This window comes from Phocoena sinus, chromosome 2, assembly GCF_008692025.1.
Source record: "Phocoena sinus isolate mPhoSin1 chromosome 2, mPhoSin1.pri, whole genome shotgun sequence".
Taxonomy (NCBI): Eukaryota; Metazoa; Chordata; class Mammalia; order Artiodactyla; family Phocoenidae; genus Phocoena; species Phocoena sinus.
Genome location: NC_045764.1, coordinates 49,781,481 through 49,800,313, shown reverse-complemented (window position 1 = coordinate 49,800,313; position 18,833 = coordinate 49,781,481). Strand labels below are relative to the sequence as shown.

Below are 18,833 nucleotides of genomic sequence, written 5' to 3'. Positions count from 1 at the left end.
TTAACTTCATGGCAAATGTAAGCTGGCAAACTAAAAACTCAGGCTGGATTTTGTCAAAGTTAGCAAGGTTCTAAGCAGCTGGGGTCAGCTCTCAGGGTACCTGTTTGTACATGTAGCTGTAGTGGAGGACACTACTAGAAAATACTTGGGAAACCATTTGATAGTTAGGGGGTATGAAAGGAAGTTTCTGCAGTGGTCTAAGAGGGTTCGTATTGAACCTCATGTCTCCTTGGGGTTGGTGCCAACCCCACCATCAGGAATGTCTTCTATTTTCTTTTGGTTCCTGCTGCTACACTGCTCTTTTCTTTTTCACTTAAAAAAAAATAGGTGAACAGAATTTTTTTTTTTTTGGGCGGTACACGGGCCTCTCACTACTGTGGCCTCTCCCATTGCGGAGCACAGGCTCCGGACGCGCAGGCTCAGCGGCCATGGCTCATGGGCCCAGCCGTTCCGCGGCATGTGGGATCTTCCCAGACCGAGGCACGAACCCGTGTCCCCTGCATCGGCAAGCAGATTCTCAACCACTGCGCCACCAGGGGAGCCCGGTGAACAGGATTTTTAAAGCAAGTTTCAATTGGCTGCTTTTTTCTTTTCATATTCAAGAAATAAGTGACTTTTATTTCAATGAGAGAGGAAAGCTCACGTCATTTCTTGCCTTCTTTTTCCCCTAGCAGGCATTTACCCAGTGGATATTTTGGAAGATGACCCTGCTGGGCATCGGGAAGCGGCTCTGGCTTACTGTGCCACTCTTGGGGAAGGAGCATGGCCCTCACCAGACGTTTTCTCTCTTCCCACTGGGGAGCAGGTATGTGTGATCTTCCTCATTGGTGGAGAGTTCTGTAAAATCTAAATTATTAAAAAGGAGAATGTTAGTGAAAGAGCATTACAGATAAAAAAAAAACCTTCTGGGGTGAATACTAGAATAATTCCACTTTGAGTAGCAAAAGGAATCCTGGATTGGGATTCTGAGGTCTTGAGGATAAGTCCAGTTCTATAAAGCAGTCAGCCAAGTAGCCTGCTGTGAATCCCATGCCTACCACTTAATAGCTGTGTGACCTTGAGCAAGTGTCTTTACCTCTCTGCTCTTGCTATTCTCATCTCAGAAGTTGGGACAATAATAGTGCTTACTTCATACTGTTGTTATGAGGATTAATTGAGATGCTGTGTGTATTGCCTGACTGGCCTCAGTTTTCCCATTTGTAAATGAGGGGATTGACTGACCTTTAGTCTCTAAGGTTTGACTTAGTCCTAAAAGTTTCTGACTTGGAATGAAGTTATATCAATTACGATTTTTAGCAATGATAAGATTGAATTTTGAATATGGGCTGGAAGAAGACAGAAATGAAAACTATTTGTTAGGATAGTGGGATTGTGGGTGAAATTTAATAATTGTGTTATTTTTAAGGCCTTCCCCCCTCCCCTGAAGTAAATAAAAATAATATGTGAATCTTGGGCTGTACCTAAATTGGTTACCTTTTTTTCAGATTTGAGGCTGATCTGTTGAAAGAGGCAAGATTTTCTTGTTTTATATGAATAAGATTTCACTCATAACAGAAATCATTGCTCTCTGGCAGGCAAAGTTGGTTGAGGAAGACAGGGTTTTATTTTGCTGTATTGAAGTTGTTCCAGAGTTAATTAAAACAATGGCTTGTACAGTTTATATAGTGTGGCTTCCTTGAGATTTTGGAGATGCTAGTTTGTAATTAACTCCTGGAAGAATCCAGCTCCCATGGTGATTCCTTATTGTTGATCTGCCGAGGGAGATGGCTGTACTCACACGCTTTCAGCGCCCCTAGTGACAGCTAAACCAGAAAGCAAGCAAGCTCTCAGTCAAGACTAGGGGCTTACTCTTGGGGAACTGCGGGGCTGGTGGGCTGCAGGGTTGTTGGATGGAGTCGGGGAGGGGGGGAATGCTAGGTAATCTGAGAAGTGTGGCGAAATACAGGAGTTAGCGCTGAAGTACTTTAGGGTGCAGTTTCAGTCATCTATCTGATTTTATTTCACATTTATTTATGGATTACGTCGCTTAACAGCAACAACCCCCCCCCAATATGTAGTATGCTCACAGAGTGAATAATTTTAGTGTTATTAGCAAAAACATAATAAAATAAGACAGTTACTAAAATTAAGTTGTTTTAATGTGTTAGAAATGCTGAAATGTCTTTCTACCTATTTGCTTCTCCCCTTCTAAAAAAAGTCCTGAAAATAATCATTTGGTTTCCTACCATTTTAGCAATTAATTAAGAAATGGTAGCAGTTTCCTACCATTTAGCAGGTTTTGAAATAGTCTGATTTGCGATGATGATAGACCTCCTCATTGCTTTTAGCAAATTTAACTTTTCTTTTTGAAACCAGAGACATTTTTTTAAACACACAAACAAAAAAGACAAGGATGTACCACACCACTCACTCTGGTCTCCTCAAAGTCTTTTCTTTTCATAATTAACTCTGTTTTCAGTCTTGAAATTGTCTTATCATATTTAAAATATAATAATACTTACTGATTTTCTTGGTTATAGAACAGTATATGCTCAGTGTATACTATTTGGGAACTATAGCCAAGGACAGAGAAAATAAATCACCCATGTTCATTGCTGTGAACATTTTGATGTGTTTCCATTGGATTTTATTTCTGGGCATGCTTTTTTAACATTCAGATCACACTCAGAGTACAATATTGTCTATAATAAGCATCTTTCTATGTTAATCCAATGCTTTGTACATATTGTTTTTAATGGCCTCGTAACGGCCGTCTGATGGGTGAATTGTGCTTCATATAGCCACCACAGGGAGCCAGCTGGGGGGGCTCTTCGTTAAGGTGACTTGAAGACTGGGAGCCACCAAGATGTTTATGGGTCTCAGGATTTGTTAAGAAACAATTCTCTGAAACCAAGGAGGCCTGCTGTAAACTTTTACAAGCAGCCTGCCTGCCTCACTCAGCCGACACGTCCTTTTCTCATTTTCTTACACTCTCCTTGGTTTTCAAAACAGACTTTGGAGTGGAGCGTGTTGTCCTTTTGCTTTGGGAGCTGAGACCAGTGGGTTCGATGGCCGGGAACAGAACTTGGCAAGTGGGTGCTTGAGAGAAGGCTCTGGGGCAGCCCAGCATCAGAGAGCCTGCATGTGCTGCTTGGTATTCCTTGTGGTCATGAGCAAACAGGTGCTGGGCACTGAGGATCTTCCCCCCGGGGCTGCCTCAGAGCCAGAGCTGAGACTGCAGGGCCCAGAGAGGGTGTGGGTTTCTTGAGGCTGCTTGCAGGGATCCGAGCCAGGGCAGCAGGCAGCCTGAGTGGCAATGCGGGTGGACGCAGGCTTGTCTAGGCTGTTTGCGTAGAGTGGCTGCAGGGGGACAGTTGAGGTCGGCTTGGCAGGTACAGCCTGAGGTTGGGATGTGGCCTTCTGCTTTGGCAGGTGGAGGCCCGACGGGGATTCGGGTGGGGAAGGCTGCTGGGGCAGGAAGTGAATGGAAGGAGAGACCGCAAGGGGGTCAGCTGAGGAAATGTTCAGTCATTACTTGGATAGACAGACAGGTGAGCAAGGGGAAGAGCAGGTTTGCTGGGTGGGAGATAGAGGAAGGGCCGTCGTCAGATTGCCCTCGTGTTTAGCTCAGAGTGGGTAAGGTTTCCATTTTCATGTTGCCTCCATCCTGTCAATTTTTTAAAAAAATTATTTATTTTTTTTACTTTATTTTTGGCTGTGTTGGGTCTCCATTGTGGTGCTCGGGCTTCTCATTGTGGTGGGTTCTCTTGTTGCGGAGCACAGGCTGTAGGCACGTGGGCTTTAGTAGTTGTGGCTCGTGGGCTCTAGAGCGCAGGCTCAGTAGTTGTGGCGCATGGGCTTAGTTGCTCTGCGGCACGTGAGATCTTCCTGGACCAGGGCTTGAACCCGTGTTCCCTGCATTGGCAGGCAGATTCTTAACCACTGTGCCACCAGGGAAGCCCCGTCCTGTCAGATTAACTTCTGTGCAACAGTGTTCTTTCAGTGAATATTGTGCTAATTTAATTGTTAAGCAATTTCTTGTGCCCTTACTGTGGTGACAGAACAAAATGGTGATTTTACTATTTTTTCAGGTTAAACTTGAAGCTTCGTCTGTTTGCTTTTGCACTGTGCACTGTGATGAACCTCAACATAAAATCTTGGTCTTGGTTAATCCCCAGGACACAAAGACAGGTTGGTAGTTATTAATTAATTTAATAAACAAGGATTCTGATTTGTTTACAACAAATGGAATCAAACACCTCAGAAATGATGGTTGTACCCTTCGGCTGGACTTAGAAGGACATCAAGGCAGAACTGGTTTATTTTCAGCTTTTAGAGATCTGGTAAGGCATTATGGTTTCTGTTTATTGACACACATTGATTTTTGTATTGAAGACACCAGACACCTTCTTGCCCATAGTGGCAGTATTCAAAGCTGCTTTTAAGGGTAGCACTTACTGTTCTTATTAATAACATTGTGTGCACAGGGTGGAGCCCTTTTGTTGGAGTGTCACCGCAGCCCTGCAAAGCACAGGGACCATTCTTATCCCTGCCAGACAGATGAGGAAATGAGGCTTCTGATGGTCAGCTGGTGTAGGGTAGGGGATTTTTGCAAGGTGATTATCCGGTGGGGTTTTGTTTCTGGTGGTGAAATTTATGTAATCTGTAATTCATTTATTCTCCCTCTGCATTATCAAGAGCCCGTTTTTGACCAATTTCAGCTTCTTGGAGTGAGTGCTCTGAGCACACGTGGATAGCTGTGCTCAGGTGCATATAGGGCAGGGGTCTGGGGCTGTTGGCAGTGAGCAGTGTGAGGATGGAGAGGGTTCCAGGCTATCAGTCCACCTGGAGCCCAGGCCACCAGTGAGCTGGAAGCAAACTCCTCGTCTCTGACTTCAAGGGAGTCCCAATTCAATCCTATTTAGAAATTTACTGCTTTATTATACTTTAATGTGTTTTAAAGATTTCCTACAATTCCCGTATATTGCTTTCCTAATAAGAAATTAAAAAAACAAACCCTTAGTGAGTTAGCCCTCTTTCAGTGTTGTGGTGTCTGGTAAAAGTTTGGGGTTATGGGTCTTTAACTACAATTTGCAAAGGGGCCTCTTTCAGCTCTCCAGCTCCCCTGGAGATGGACTTTTGCCTTAAACACCGCATGTCCATCTGGGGTTTGTAGTCAGAGGATGCCCTGTTCGATGAGTGTCACAAAGCCCAAGGTGACCTCCTTGACTGGGGAACGTTATTCACCATGTAGACTGTTGTTAACGCTTCTCTTGTTACTAATCCTGAGACACGAGTGTGCTTAGCTAGCTGTCTGGGAGTTTTGGGCATGTTGGCAAAGCCTCCTCCTTGCTCCAGGACTGGGGGTGGCTGAGCTGTGTGTGAGAGCTTTCTGGTCAAGGTTCAGGACATCTCCTATTCCTGTCAGGTCAAGCCCTGGTTGAACAAAGGGATTATGATAACCTCAGGCCTTTGACATTGCCTTGAATTTGTGACTCCAGCTGGCACCAGGTTAGTGAAAGTAACAGGATGTGCACTCCTTGGGAAACAGATTGTCAAAAAACTCTGAAAATATCATTTGCCAGTTTTAAGAAAATGTCCAAATATCAGCAGCCCTCTCCTCTGCCTTTTTTTGGCATTTAACAATATTCTGGTTATAGGTCTTTAACTGCAATTTGCAAAATGCAAATATATGACTGACTCATAAAAATCTGTTTCCTATTTCTATTGTACTTAATTTTTTGATCGTTTTCAAGAATGTATTATAATAAATATTCATAAGCTCCAAGAAATCTCACTCTGGACCTTTCTTTATATTTCATAGAACTTTAAATGAAGTTTCCAAATGTTTTCCTGCTGCTGGGGCTCTATGATGGTTGCTGCAATTTTGCGTGATTTCCGAAAAGCACTCAGGTGTTATCCACACCTCATGCTCTTTAGTCTGGTATTTTGAAGCAGGCACGATATGTAAATGCACCTCTTGTGGCTTGAAACATGTGGACTCCGAAGCAGCCGATGGTACCATAGAGCCTCTTCACAGCTTTGACACATGTGCCACTTCAGTTATGTGCTTAGCTGTGACCATTGAGAAGGCTGTCCCTGGTTACTTTATAATTTTCCAATTATATTTGTGAAGGCCTTGTGTTTGTGTGGTTAGATGGAAGCTAAAGGGATCAGAGCTGTTTGATAAGCCCGTGTATGAGTTAATTATTGGTAAGCTGATTGAATCCATCGTAGTAACTTCCAATAACCCTGCGAGCAAATGAAAAACATCCTGGAGTTGTGAATTCCCTGGTGGCAAGTAGTTAATATTCCTGGCGGGCTACCCTGAGGATGTGAGTTAAGGCAGACCTCAGAGATGTTGTGCGGGTTCCGGACCACTGCAGTAAAACCAATATGGCAGTAAAGAGAGTCACGCGAATTCTTTGGTTTCTCAAATATAGAAAAGTTATATTTACCCTATACTGTAGTCTGTTAAGTGTGCAGTAGCATTATGTCTAAGAAAACAGTGTACACACCTTAATTGAAAACACTTTATTGCTAAAAAAGCTGACCATCATCTGAGCCTTCAGCAAGTCATAGTAATCTTTTTGTAATAGTAACATCAAAAATCACTGATCACAGATCATCATAACAAATGTAATAATAACGAAAGAGTTTGAAATATTGCGAGAATGACCAAAATGTGACACAAAGATGTAAAGTGAGCAATTGCTGTTGGGAAGATGACGCCGACGTAGGGTTGACACAAACCTTCAATTTGTAAAAAAATACAATAAAGTGAAGCAGAGTAAAGTGAAGCACAGTAAAATGAGGTCTGCCTGCAATGCAGCTGTCCAGCTTTCCCCTGTAAGAAACTGGGGATGTGCCTTCCGTGAAGGTGGTTTGTGAAGTACGTGCCCTCGTTCTGTCTGGCTGTTCCCTGCGGGGCTCATGCTTGACTGTTTCTCTAATCAGTGGCTGGTTTCTGTCACCGAGGGGACACAGCCAAAGGCACACAGCCAAAGGCTGCCAAGAACCCTCCCTTCCTAGTTGTTTTGTACCTCCCCACAGCCCTATCTTTCATTTATTTCCCCTTATTTTACTATTCCTCTTATTTTTAAATTATTAACTGAACTCAAGTGTTTCCAAAGATTAAAAATATAACTCCCCTCATCAAAAAAGTAGTCTTTTCTTACCTCCCATATTAAATCAAAACTGCTTATCCTGGCATTCCAGATTCCTATCAACTGATGGCCTTTTGCTTCTCTCATTTCTTCCTGGGACCTGCAGAATAGAATTGATGAACCTGGACTTTGGCATCAGATTCAACAGACTTGGCATCCTGGCTCTGACAACTGACTGAGTGACCCGGATAAGTGATTTGGCCTCTCCAAGTCTCAGTTTGGTCATTTGCAAAATGGGGGCATCTTAGCTACTTCGCAAGGTAGTTGTGAGGATGAAATGATTTGTGGCAGAAAATCTGATGCTTTGGACCATCTAGGGCAGAGAGTAGGCGTGAAATTAGAAGTATTCTTCCATCATGGTGCACTTTTGCATGTTCTTCTCTGTCTGAGTGCTGTGTTATAGAAGCACAGGGTTTTAGAATGGGAGGCCTTCTTGTCAACTGCTGGCCAAACTTTGGCAATTGAATTACCTCCCTGATGGATTCTGCTTGCAAACATCATGGAGAAGAAGGTAACACCACACTAGGGCAATCTAATCTGTTTTTGAACTACTGTAATGGTAAGACCATTGTTCTTTCTACTAATCCAAAACTGCCTCGTTGGATAATGTCATGCAGTCCATCCAAAAGCAGCCAGAGATCAAGGGTGGGCTGGGGAGGATGTACCTCTACACCACCTGGATAAAAAGAAACAGGTGGCAGTCGTCATCCTTGGAAGCGCAGTGAGCCTGGACATTGCAGTGGGCTGCTGGAAAGCAGATGGAACCTGGGGCTGCCTTAATGGAAGCATAATGTTGCAGCTCAATTACAGCCCCATTCTCTTTGGTTGCTGCTCAGGATGCAGCTGAAACAAACTGGTGCTTATCCGTGGAGAGCAACCAGGGGGGGTTGAGAGGGCTTGAAACCATTTGAACAAGGCTCGAGGAAACTAGGGCTATTTAGCTTTAGAGAAGGGAGACAAGGTTCCAGAAGCTCACAGTTGAAAGGGTGTTTAGATCATTAGGTCCAGTGCTTTCCAAGATGATTTTAGGTGGTACAGCTGAATTTCAGAAGGAGAAAAAGGATGATCTTTTGAATTTTATTTCAATTTTAAATATATCAAGGAAAGAGATTCTGTTTCCTACTAATATGGCTTTAACACTTAGCTAACACTTGTTAATCTCCTTTTAAAAAAAAAAGAAAATAGGTCTCCCAGCTGAGCACCCTTAGCTAGACTTTAAAGATTTATCATAGTAAGATTTATTTTTATAATCATAGCAAATGATGCCTCTTTTATGGTAGGGCTAAGAAGGTAGTATAGAGATATATCAGAATCATGAAGGTGTTGTCTGGCGCCCCGGCTTGTAGTCTGGGAGAGCCTGGCCTGTTCCGGGACAGCTCTATTAGAACGTTCTTCTTAAGGAGCCCAAACTGATAAGCTCGTGTGTCTCCTCATTGGCCTAGTGCCCCTACAGGGGCCATCCAGGTAGGTGGGCATGGCTGCTCCACAGGGCAGATCTTCCTAGGCTTGAGGCCAGCTGCCATGTTTCCTGAGTCTTCTTTTAAGATCACTCACACGTTTCTCATTCTTTAGCTGTTCCTCCTTTGTTGTGGGCTCCAGAGCCCATCACATCCTGTATCCTTCTTTCAGATCTGGCTTCTCTTGGAACATGGCGTGCAGATACCACGTCATGGATGGTCTGGTGGAAAGAAGCTGGGTTTTGGAGTCAAGTAGACCTGAGTTCAAATGTTCTGCCCTTTATGAATGGGTGGCCTGGGTTAAGTTATTTAGCCCCTCTGAGCTTCAGTTTCCTGTCTTCCTACTCGGGTGTGGCCCGTGGCCTAGCAGCGAGGTGGCACCGCACAGGGAAGCTTGTTAGAAATGCAGGCACTTGTGCCCCACCCAGACCCGCTGAGTCAGAATCTGTCCTTTAACAAGATCTCCAGAAGCCATCTGAGAAATGCGCTCTAGAGAACCGTGAGAGGAGAGCGGTGGCTGGTGAGAGCATTCCTCACTTTTCTTGGACATTCAGTTTCCACAAAGTTAGCCTCAGTTTACCTTGGCATTTCCTTAGAACCAGCCCAAGGCTGACTCACCTCTAGCTGACAGCTCATTACCATGCATGCCCGGCCCCTGGGCTTTTATCACAAACTTGTTATCAAGACATTGCTCTGTCCTCCAATGCTTTGAACCCACAGGAAGGACTACTATTATTCCCATTATATATATATAAACAAACAGTTTTATGGAGCTGTAATTCACATATCATACAATTACCCATTTAAAGCATACAATTCAGTGATTTTGAGTATATTCAGAGTTGTGCGTCTGTCACCACACTTAATTTTCATTACCCCTAAAAGAAACCAACCCCACTTCCCTATCCTCCTTAGCCTTAGGCAATCTCTTCCATTTCTATAGATTTGCCTATAGATTTCTATAGATTCCTATGAATGGAATCGTGGAGTATGTGGACTTGTGCGTCTGGCTTCCTTCATTGCATAATGCCTTCAGGAATCATCCATTCTGAAGCATGTTTCAGTACTTCATTTATTTTTATGGCTGAATACTATTCCATTGTATGGATTTGCCACATTTTGTTTATCGATTTACCAATTGATGGACGTTTGGGTCGTTTCCACCTTTTGGCTATTATGAGTAATGCTGCTGTGAAAATTCTTGTACAGGTTTTTGTGTAGACATATAATGCATGTATCTTTTTAAGTCAGTGTTTTTGTTTTCTTCAGATAAATACCCAGAAGTGGGATTGCTGAATCATGGGGTAGTTCTATTTAAAAAAATTTAAGGGACCTCCATACTGTTTTTCATAATGGTTGCACCAACTTACATTTCCACCAATAGTGCATAAAGGTTCCCTTTTCTCTACATCCTCACCAGCACTTGCTATCTCTTGTCTTTTTGATAATAACCATTCTAACAGATGTGAAGTGATATTTCTTTGTGGTTTTGGTTTCCATTTCCCTGATGATTAGTGCTGTTGAACACTTTTTTATGTAGCTGTTGGCCATCTGTATGTCTTTGGAAAATGTCTATTCAGATTAAATGTATTCTGAGATTCAATTTCCAATGTGTGGAAGTGGGTGGTTTCCCATAGCACCAAGTAGTCCTCTAGACACCAGCTGGTTGTCCTTCCATTTACCTCAATTCTGACACTACCTGGAGATACCATCAGATTCTACAGGTTAGGGGTTTAGTCCTACCAGACTCCCTTGCCCCCCACTTCAGACGCCAGTCTCAAGCCCATGTTTTACCTGTACTTCTGACCAACTGGCTATCAGTCAGAGGTTCCCATGACTCTGTGCCCCCTTCAGGCTCACCACTCTCTCAGTACCTCCACATGTTCACTAGCCCAGAAGTTCTCTGAACCCAGTCCTTTTGGATTTTTATGGAGGCTTCATTACAAAGGCATGATTGATTAAATCACTGACCACTGGCAGCTGATGCAACCTCCAGGCTCTCGCCCCTCCCCAGAGGCCAGGCAGATGGGACTGAAAATTCCAACCCTTTAATCACGTGGTTGGTTCTTCTGGCAACCAGCCCCCATCCTTAGGTGGGTCCAAAAATCACCTCAGTAACATAACAAGAGACACCTCCCCTGCTCTCATGACTTAAGAAATTCCAAGGGTTTTAGGAGTACTATGCCAGAAATGGGAAGAAGACCGAATATATATATTTCTTAATGTAAATCACAGTATCACACAGATCCTCTGCCCATTTTTTAGCCACATTGTTTTTTTTTGCTGTTGAGTTGTATGAGTTTTTATATGTTTTGGACCTTTTATCAAATATATGATTTGCAAACATTTTCTCCTATTCAGTAGGTTACCTTTTCATTTTGTTGACAGTTTCCTTTACTGTATAGAAGTTTTTTAGTTTGATGTAGTCCCACTTGTTTATTTTTGCTTTCGTTGCCTTTGCTTTTGGTGTCAAGTCCAAAAAATCATCGCCAAGACCCATGTCAAGGGGTCCTTGTGGTTTTGATTTGCATATCCCTGGTGACTAATGATGTTGAACATACTTGCAAGCGTCTGTTGGTCATTTTAATATCTTCTTTGGAGAACTATCTATTGAGATCCTTTACCCATTTTTGCATTGGGTTATTTATCTTCTTGAGTTGTAAGAATTCTTTATATATTCTAGATACTATCCCTTATAAGATTTATAAAATTTTTCTCCTATTCTGTGGGTTATCTTTTTACTTTCTTGATGGTGTCCTTAGAAACACAAAAGTTTAAAATTTTTATCATGTCCTGTTTATCTGTTTTTTGTTGTTGTTTTGTTGCTTGTGCTTTTGTTGTTAAATCTAAGAAAACTTTGCCTGTTTTGAAGAGTAAGTCCTTTCATCCAGTTATATTAACTCTTCCTACTGGCTATGTAGTTAATATCATTTGAAGTTCTGAAGGTGTGCGTTCTTTATTTTTAATACAAGTATTTAAAAATGCTTATTAAAAAATTCATGCAATTATTATACCACAAAACACACACCTAACCCATTATTTAGCATACATTTCTGGAGATTTCAAGAGACTTTCATAAAATGCAAGTCAAGAGACTTTATGAAATACATGCCTGCAGTTAAGAATGGAGGGAGGGCTTCCCTGGTGGCGCAGTGGTTGAGAGTCCGCCTGCCGATGCAGGGGACACAGGTTCGTGCCCCGGTCCGGGAAGATCCCACATGCCGCGGAGCGGCTGAGCCCGTGAGCCATGGCCACTGAGGCTGCGCATCCAGAGCCTGTGCTGCACAACGGGAGAGGCCACAGCAGTGAGAGGCCCGTGTATCACAAAAAAAAAAAAAAAAAAAAAGAATGGAGGGAAATCTGGCTGCTGAAATTAAGATGACTTATGTCTAATTATTCTCCTAACACTTGCCTAGAACACTCGTCAGAAAAGGGAGTGAGGCCAATTTGTCTCTTCTGGTCTTGGTGAATTCATGCTGATTTTAAGTCCAGTCTTTCTTTTCTAGGGTACTTACAGATCATCTTTCGTAATTCACTCTAGACCACCATTAGGAAAGGATGTTCAGGGAACTAGGCATTAGTTCCAAGACCTGCACCTTCCCCACACACACCAGGATGGCACTGGCTCATGTGTCTTTCTGGCCCCTTCCGGCATCTCATGCTCTCAGCGACTAAAGGTTACAATTTCAGGATCACATTTGCAGGACTTCTGGCCCCTGGGATGTACATTCACTGAGGCTTATGCCTCTCTAAAAGGAGCTAACGCACTCCTTTGCTTTTCCACTGTTTCCAGCTGCTTGCTCCTAATTTGGAGGCCCTTTGCCTTCTCTGTGGCCAGTAGAGCCTCTGGCTAAGTTGTATTTCTTCCTCGGGCTCTCCCCTCCGAGTCCCGCCAGCCTACCCAGGCAGCTGTCCTGTTTCCTTGAACGTCTTCCCAGCCTGCCTGAACTTCTTCAGTGCCCGGCTTTTCCTACTTTGGTCTTACAGGATGGTGCGGGGCCTGGGGACCTTGGCTGTGGGGAGGCCTCTTCCACCCTTTGCACTCGTCCTTTTAACATCTGACCCTTTCTGATGGAAGCCCTCTTGGCAAGCTCCTAGGCCACGTGGATACTTTTCCTAGATGATCTCTTCCTGCTTTCCTTGTCAGGAAACTTGTCAGGTTTTTTTCAGCTCTCCTTATGACAATATCTGTTTGATTTTTTTTTTTTTTTCCATAAAACCTAGTGGTTGATGATCAGAGGACAGAGCAACGAGTGTCCAGAGGCTGATTAAAAAATGTCTATTTAGGGCTTCCCTGGTGGCGCAGTGGTTGAGAGTCCACCTGCCGATGCAGGGGACGCGGGTTCGTGCCCCGGTCCGGGAAGATCCCACATGCCACGGAGTGGCTGAGCCCGTGAGCCATGGCCGCTGAGCCTGCGCGTCCGGAGCCTGTGCTCCACAACGGGAGAGGCCACAACAGTGAGAGGCCTGCCTACCGCAAAAAAAAAAAAAAAGTCTATTTATAATTGAGTCAAATGAAAGAGACCTAATGCCACAGTGCTATGGAAGTTTCCAGAATAAGGGAACTCTTGGGTATTGCTGGGTGTAGGAGGAGCACGAGTTCTTGGCAGGGAAGTGCCCGTCTGGCTAGCACGTGGGGTAGGAGGCCTGAGAAGTTCTCCACTGCTCGCTCATTGGGACCTCTGGTCTCCTCTCCCACTGTCCAGGCCGACTGGTGGTCACACAGTGGTCACACAGCTGCTCCTCTGCCCTGCAGGGCTGGGTGCTCTGGACGTGAAGCAGTACCCGTAGAGGCACATGGAACCTGGAAAGTAGGCCCCCTCATCCCAGGCAGCGCCCCACCTTACAGACTCTGGCCCTGAGTCTTACTGACCCCTTCTCTGAACGTTTTGCAGCTTCCTTTCGTAAAGCCTTCTCTACACTCCTGGCCCCTGCCTGGTGGGGAGGCCATGCTGAGGGGAGCTGGCCAGATGCCTGGTGACGTTATGGAGGATGGGTGGGGACTGGGGCTGGAGAGGGGTCCGCCTTTGGATCTCAGCCCTTCGAAGAATGCCTTAGTCATGATCGGAAGGAAGGATGGAGAGAAGGGAGGACAAATGTTGAGTGTCCAGGAGTCTGGGAGCGCCCACAGGAGAGATGCTGAGGCCTCCCCTGGTGGGGAGAACTCGGGTTGGTGAAATAGCGGAAACGACAGGATTTGGGATGAGTTGGAGGGGCCAAGGAGGGAGGCCTGGGAATGACTGGGGTTCCGGCTGGGGCAACAGTGCTGGGTGATCTGGAAGGAAACGCTTGGGGCGAGGGCAACCTGAGCTCCTCTGCAGGGTCTGTGGGCTGTCAAATTGAAGGAGGGGTCCGGGCAGGGACCTGGATCCCAGGTGTACATCACTTTGCAGCCGTTCTTGGCTCTTTCTTCCTGGAGGGTGTGTTGTGAATTCCCTGTGCAGGGGAAGTGTCGAGGCTGAGAAACAGAAAGCGGGGTCCTTGCGGAGAGAGAGGACAGGGGGACGGCTGTTTGTGTTTGTTACCACACGCTGGCTTCCCTGATTGGAACATCTATCCCCCCAGCTTGCTTCCAGGACGTTTTGTGACCAAGCATAACACTCATCCTTCAAATTGCTGCTAATTTATTTATGGCTTTTGGTGATTGCGTGTCATGTGCACCCTGAGAAAAACAAGCAGGGAATCAAAAAATGATGATTTTTTCCTGGAAAAGCATGCCCATTCTAGGCCTGCAGTGACAGCGAGAGCCAAGGCAAACATTCAGTTGAAACCAGAGCCGCTGTGTAGCCGCCTTCCTGGTGGCTGTCGTGGGCTGAGAGGTGATTGTGACACAGCGGGCCCGGGGCCAGGCCTTCTCTGGGCTGCGTTTGGGGCAGGTGGGTGGTGGTTCAGGAGGGGTGGGTGGGTGGAAACTGAGATGCCCTGAGATGCCCAGAGAACTTCTGCAGAACTGGAAGGCCCTTTCTGGGACGTTCCTCACCCCTGAGAAGGCTGCCCAGATTTGGGGGAGGGGTTGGGGGAAAGGCCAGAAGATGGGGTAGGGGGAGGTGCTGAGAATTTCTGACCTTCAGGAAGGGGGCACCCAGCTAGAGCAGCTCCTGGTCCCCTGTTTGCCTTGAAGGGAGAGGTCAGGCCTCCCGGTGAGTGGGATGGATGGGGCTAAACCCAGCTCTGTTAGCAGGATGAACCTGTGGACCTGAGTCAGTGAAGTGGTTTTTATATCTCTGGTAAAAACCAAGCTAATATGGCAGGAGTGGAGGAGAGGCTTGTTGCCCTGGTGAAGTCTGAGTTTCAGCATGTGGAGAACTAATTACAGTTTTCCTGGCTTTGAAGTGTGATGACCCCCGCGGACTCACGAACCCCAAGGGTTCAGGGACCGCCTGATTAGCAGCCTCGTTGGTGCAGCCTCCCGTGATCCCATGGACGTTGAATCTTTACGTTTAAGTCTGTGCTTGCACTTTGAATAAAGGAGAGGTAGACATTAGCCTGAAATGGATCCCATCCTCCCAACCTTCTACATGGGGGAGTCCCGCTTAAGTGGGTTTGACAGTTTTGGGGAAAAGAGTTCTGGCCAGAAATTCAGGCTCGATTTAAATACCTGCTTCTCGTGGTGGCTAAGGCGCCCGTGTGGCTGTGCAAGCTCAGCCGGTGTCAGGTGGCCCCCAGGTTGAGTGGGACCTGACTTCACATAAGCTAAGAGAGCTCCATGCTAGAAACCAAGAGAGTTCTGTTTTCCGTGGGCCATGATGGATGCAGATTGAAGAGCTGTTTGCTTGGGAGCACATGTTGGCTGTTGTTTGGGATTTCCTTCTTTATTCCCTATTAATTTATGACACTTACTGTGAGTTGGATGTCAATGTAGGGGAAAACAGCATCCCACAAACAAAAAACATGTCATTCTTACCAAGGGACTAATGGTATTTGGAAAACAGAGAAGCTCCAAGGAAAATATTCCGAGAGTCACGGATGTGCGGGGTTGGGGGTGCTTCTTTGAGGCATCCTAGGGTTTTACCACTGCAGCTTGGGCTGTCTGCACCTCTCTGTGCTTCCTCCAACCCTGAGAAACTTGCTGTACTTGCCTTGGTACGGCCTGTGATTTTAAGATGCCTTTCCTAGATAGACTAGCTCTGGTGTGGGCTTCTTTCGGCCTCCAACACCTTGCCGTCCAGCTGTGCCTCAGGATCCAGGCACCTCATCTTACCTGGTCTTCCTGGAGTTAAAATCTCCACTCACGGAAACAAAGTCGCCGAAGGCAAGAAGGGCCTAAGAACCACAGGGAAGTTGATGCAGATATACTACAAACCAGATGTTTCTTTCTCCCTGGCAAAGAGGTGCCCAAGTTCACAGGGCATCTGGGGAAGCGTTTTCCTCTAAGGAAGACATCTGTATGGAAATGGTAGCCCGAGTAATGCGATATGACAGTTGCTATGTCAACTTGCGTATTTTTCCCCTCCCCTTAAATTATTGACCGGCTCAGTCAATGTTGCATAAAAGTCATGCAATGCCTTGGAATGTGTTTATGTGCTGTCCTCTGCCAGAACTTTTCAGCATTTTTTTCCTACGTGTATTTTGCTTTTGGGAAGATGGCCTGTCACTTTGGTTTAACTGTGCTCTTTTTTGGGGGAAGTACATATTTCTTAGATTTGTAACAGGGCAGTGGCAGCTTAGACTCCAGGGGAGCAATTGGGGGAGGCTGGTGGGGGGTAACAGGCAGACCTGAAGCTCCTTCGGTTGTGACTGAAGAAGTGTAAACCATGGGCCAGTATGTAAACAGCTTGCAGTTATTGTGGGGAGGTAGGGTGTGTGTGTGTGGGGTGTGTGTGTGCGCGTGTGCAAGCGTGCGCATGAGAGCTCCTCCCTCCTTGGTTGCTATGATGGTGTGGGGAATGGGCCTTCTCTGTCTCTGCTTACCTCTGGCTGTGTATCCAGCCACCTGCTGGCCACCCTGACCTTGCTATCTCTAACAGGCATTTCAAAACTGAAACCCTCGCGCCTCTTCCTCGTCCTCACTTCCTCCTGGTGAAGACACCTGCGTGCTTCTTCTCAAGCTTGGGAGCTGGCTGCTGTCCTGCCTTCCCTCTCTCTTCTGCCTTAGGACCAGTTTGATTCCCAGGTGGTCTTTTCTGCCACCCGAGCATCTCCCTCCCTGCCAGCATGACTGCTGCACTCAGCCCCTCCTTACTTCTTGGCTGGATGACCACAGGCTCTCATTGCCCTCCTTGTCTCCAGCCTTACCTACACCCGAATCCAGTGTGATCCTTCTCAAATAACCTTTTTCTTTTTTTCTTCTTAATTTCTAAAGGACTAATTCTTCCCACCTGGGCATAAGCTAACTGTTCTCTCTCTAAACCACCACTCTGATCATGTCTCACATTGATTGGACTCCTCCAGAGACTGACAAAGCCAGTACCTCAACCTGGTCCCCAGAGACCCCAGCACTGGAGCCCCGTCTGGCTCAGGCCTATTCTTGGAACTCTGCCTAGCCCTTCCAGACAGCTTGCTATGGTCTGAATATTTGTGTCACCCAGCAAATTTATATGTTGAAGTCCTAAGCCCATGTAATGGAGTTGGGATGTGGGGCCTTTGGGAGGTGCTTAGGTCATGAGGGTGGAGTCCCCTCAAATTAGGACACCATGGGAAGTCAGCTGTCTGCAACCCAGAAGGGCTCTCATCAGAACCTGACCATGCTGGCACCCTGATCTCAGACTTCCAGTGTCCAGAAATGTGAGAAGTAAATTTGTGTTGTTATAAGCCACCCAGACTGTGGTATGTTGTCACAGCAGCCTGAATGGATGAAGACATAGCCCTCGAGTAGGTGCCTGATGCTCCTTCCGTCTTGGGCGCTGGTCATGGTCTGTGTGGTCCTGGCCTGGTGGCCTGTCTCACTCCTGCCGGGCAGTGTCTTCTGCCCAAATCCCTGCGTGCCAAGTACAGTGCCTGAACTTGTCAGTGTTTGCTGAATAAATGGCAGCCATCCTCCCCGTCTTGATGTCCACTCTTGAGGTCCACTCTGCTCAGGTCTTTCCGTGCCGGCCTCTCCTTTCTCATCGCTGTCTTGGCTTGTTGCCTCCTTGTCTCTCCTCTCATCTTTGTCTTCCCTACTCTGTCGGCCTTCATCGAGTCTGGACTCAGCTCTGTCCCTTGTCTCTTTGTCCATTCTTCACCTGGAGTATAGAGGTTAGAGCGGGGGCTCTGGGGTCAGTGAGAGCCAGTTCTCATCCAGTCCCAACACTGCTGTTTACAGGCACTTGATCTTGAGTTCTTAACCCTTCTGAGCCTCACCTGAAAAAAAGTCAGCCAGACGCTTGGTGGATGCTTGGACATGTGGTTCTGGTGAATATTATTACTTTAAAACAGTAATCAGGTCATGTCCCTCTCTTCTGAAGCATGGCGGCCACTGGTGGTCTGCAGGGTACGGCCCCCAACCCCTCCCTGGCCAGAGGTGCTTTGCATCCCAGGCACTGTCTCCTCCTCCAAGCTGTAAGTGTCTTAAGCCAGAGTCTAAATTTAATTCCTCCAGTGGATTTAGGATGTGCTCTGTACATAATAGCTGCTCAACATGTGGGTTGGATGAGCACCATGTGCTTCAGAATTGTGACCTCTGCAGGGTCCTGAGCCACTTTGCTGCCTCCCGCATCCTTCGTGCTGGGCAGATGAGGAGGGACAGCAAGCACGGCCACATGAGCCACTGTCCCCCTCTGGGTGTTGATCTCTACAGTGCTCCTCCTTGCTGAGCTGGACGGTAGCCTCAAAGTCCTTGTCAGGACAGCTCCCCACTGCCACAGCCCACCCATCCAAGGTGATGGGTGACAATCAGCTCTCCCTGACCTGTACTGTGGAAAAATCACACTAACTTTTAAAAAATGTTTGTTGTATTGATTGATTTAAAAATATTTAAATAAAAAAGGAGTTAGCTCCATTAAGATATCTTAGGCAAGATGAAAGGTTTAAAAATCTTGTTGGGGGCTTCTCTGGTGGCGCAGTCGTTGAGAATCTGCCTGCTAATGGAGGGGACTCGGATTCGAGCCCTGGTCTGGGAAGATCCCACATGCCGCGGAGCAACCGGGCCCATGAGCCACAACTACTGAGCCTGCGCGTCTGGAGCCTGTGCTCCGCAACGAGAGGCCGCGATAGTGAGAGGCCCGCGCACCACGATGAAGAGTGGCCCCCGCTTGCCACAACTAGAGAAAGCCCTCGCACAGAAACGAAGACCCAACATAGCCATAAATAA

The 18,833-nt window shown here is 46.3% G+C and overlaps 1 protein-coding gene across 3 annotated transcripts in view; it reads left to right on the top strand.

Moving 5' to 3' along the window:
• The window catches only part of FAM169B (family with sequence similarity 169 member B), a 97,121-nt gene that overhangs the window by 20,041 nt on the left and 58,247 nt on the right, over nucleotides 1–18,833 (top strand). For all 3 annotated transcript variants that reach the window (XM_032622539.1, XM_032622540.1, XM_032622538.1), the window contains exons 2-3: nucleotides 672–805; nucleotides 4,071–4,170. In XM_032622539.1, the coding sequence (XP_032478430.1) occupies nucleotides 672–805; nucleotides 4,071–4,170 (234 nt within the window). The remainder of the gene's footprint in view (nucleotides 1–671; nucleotides 806–4,070; nucleotides 4,171–18,833) is intronic.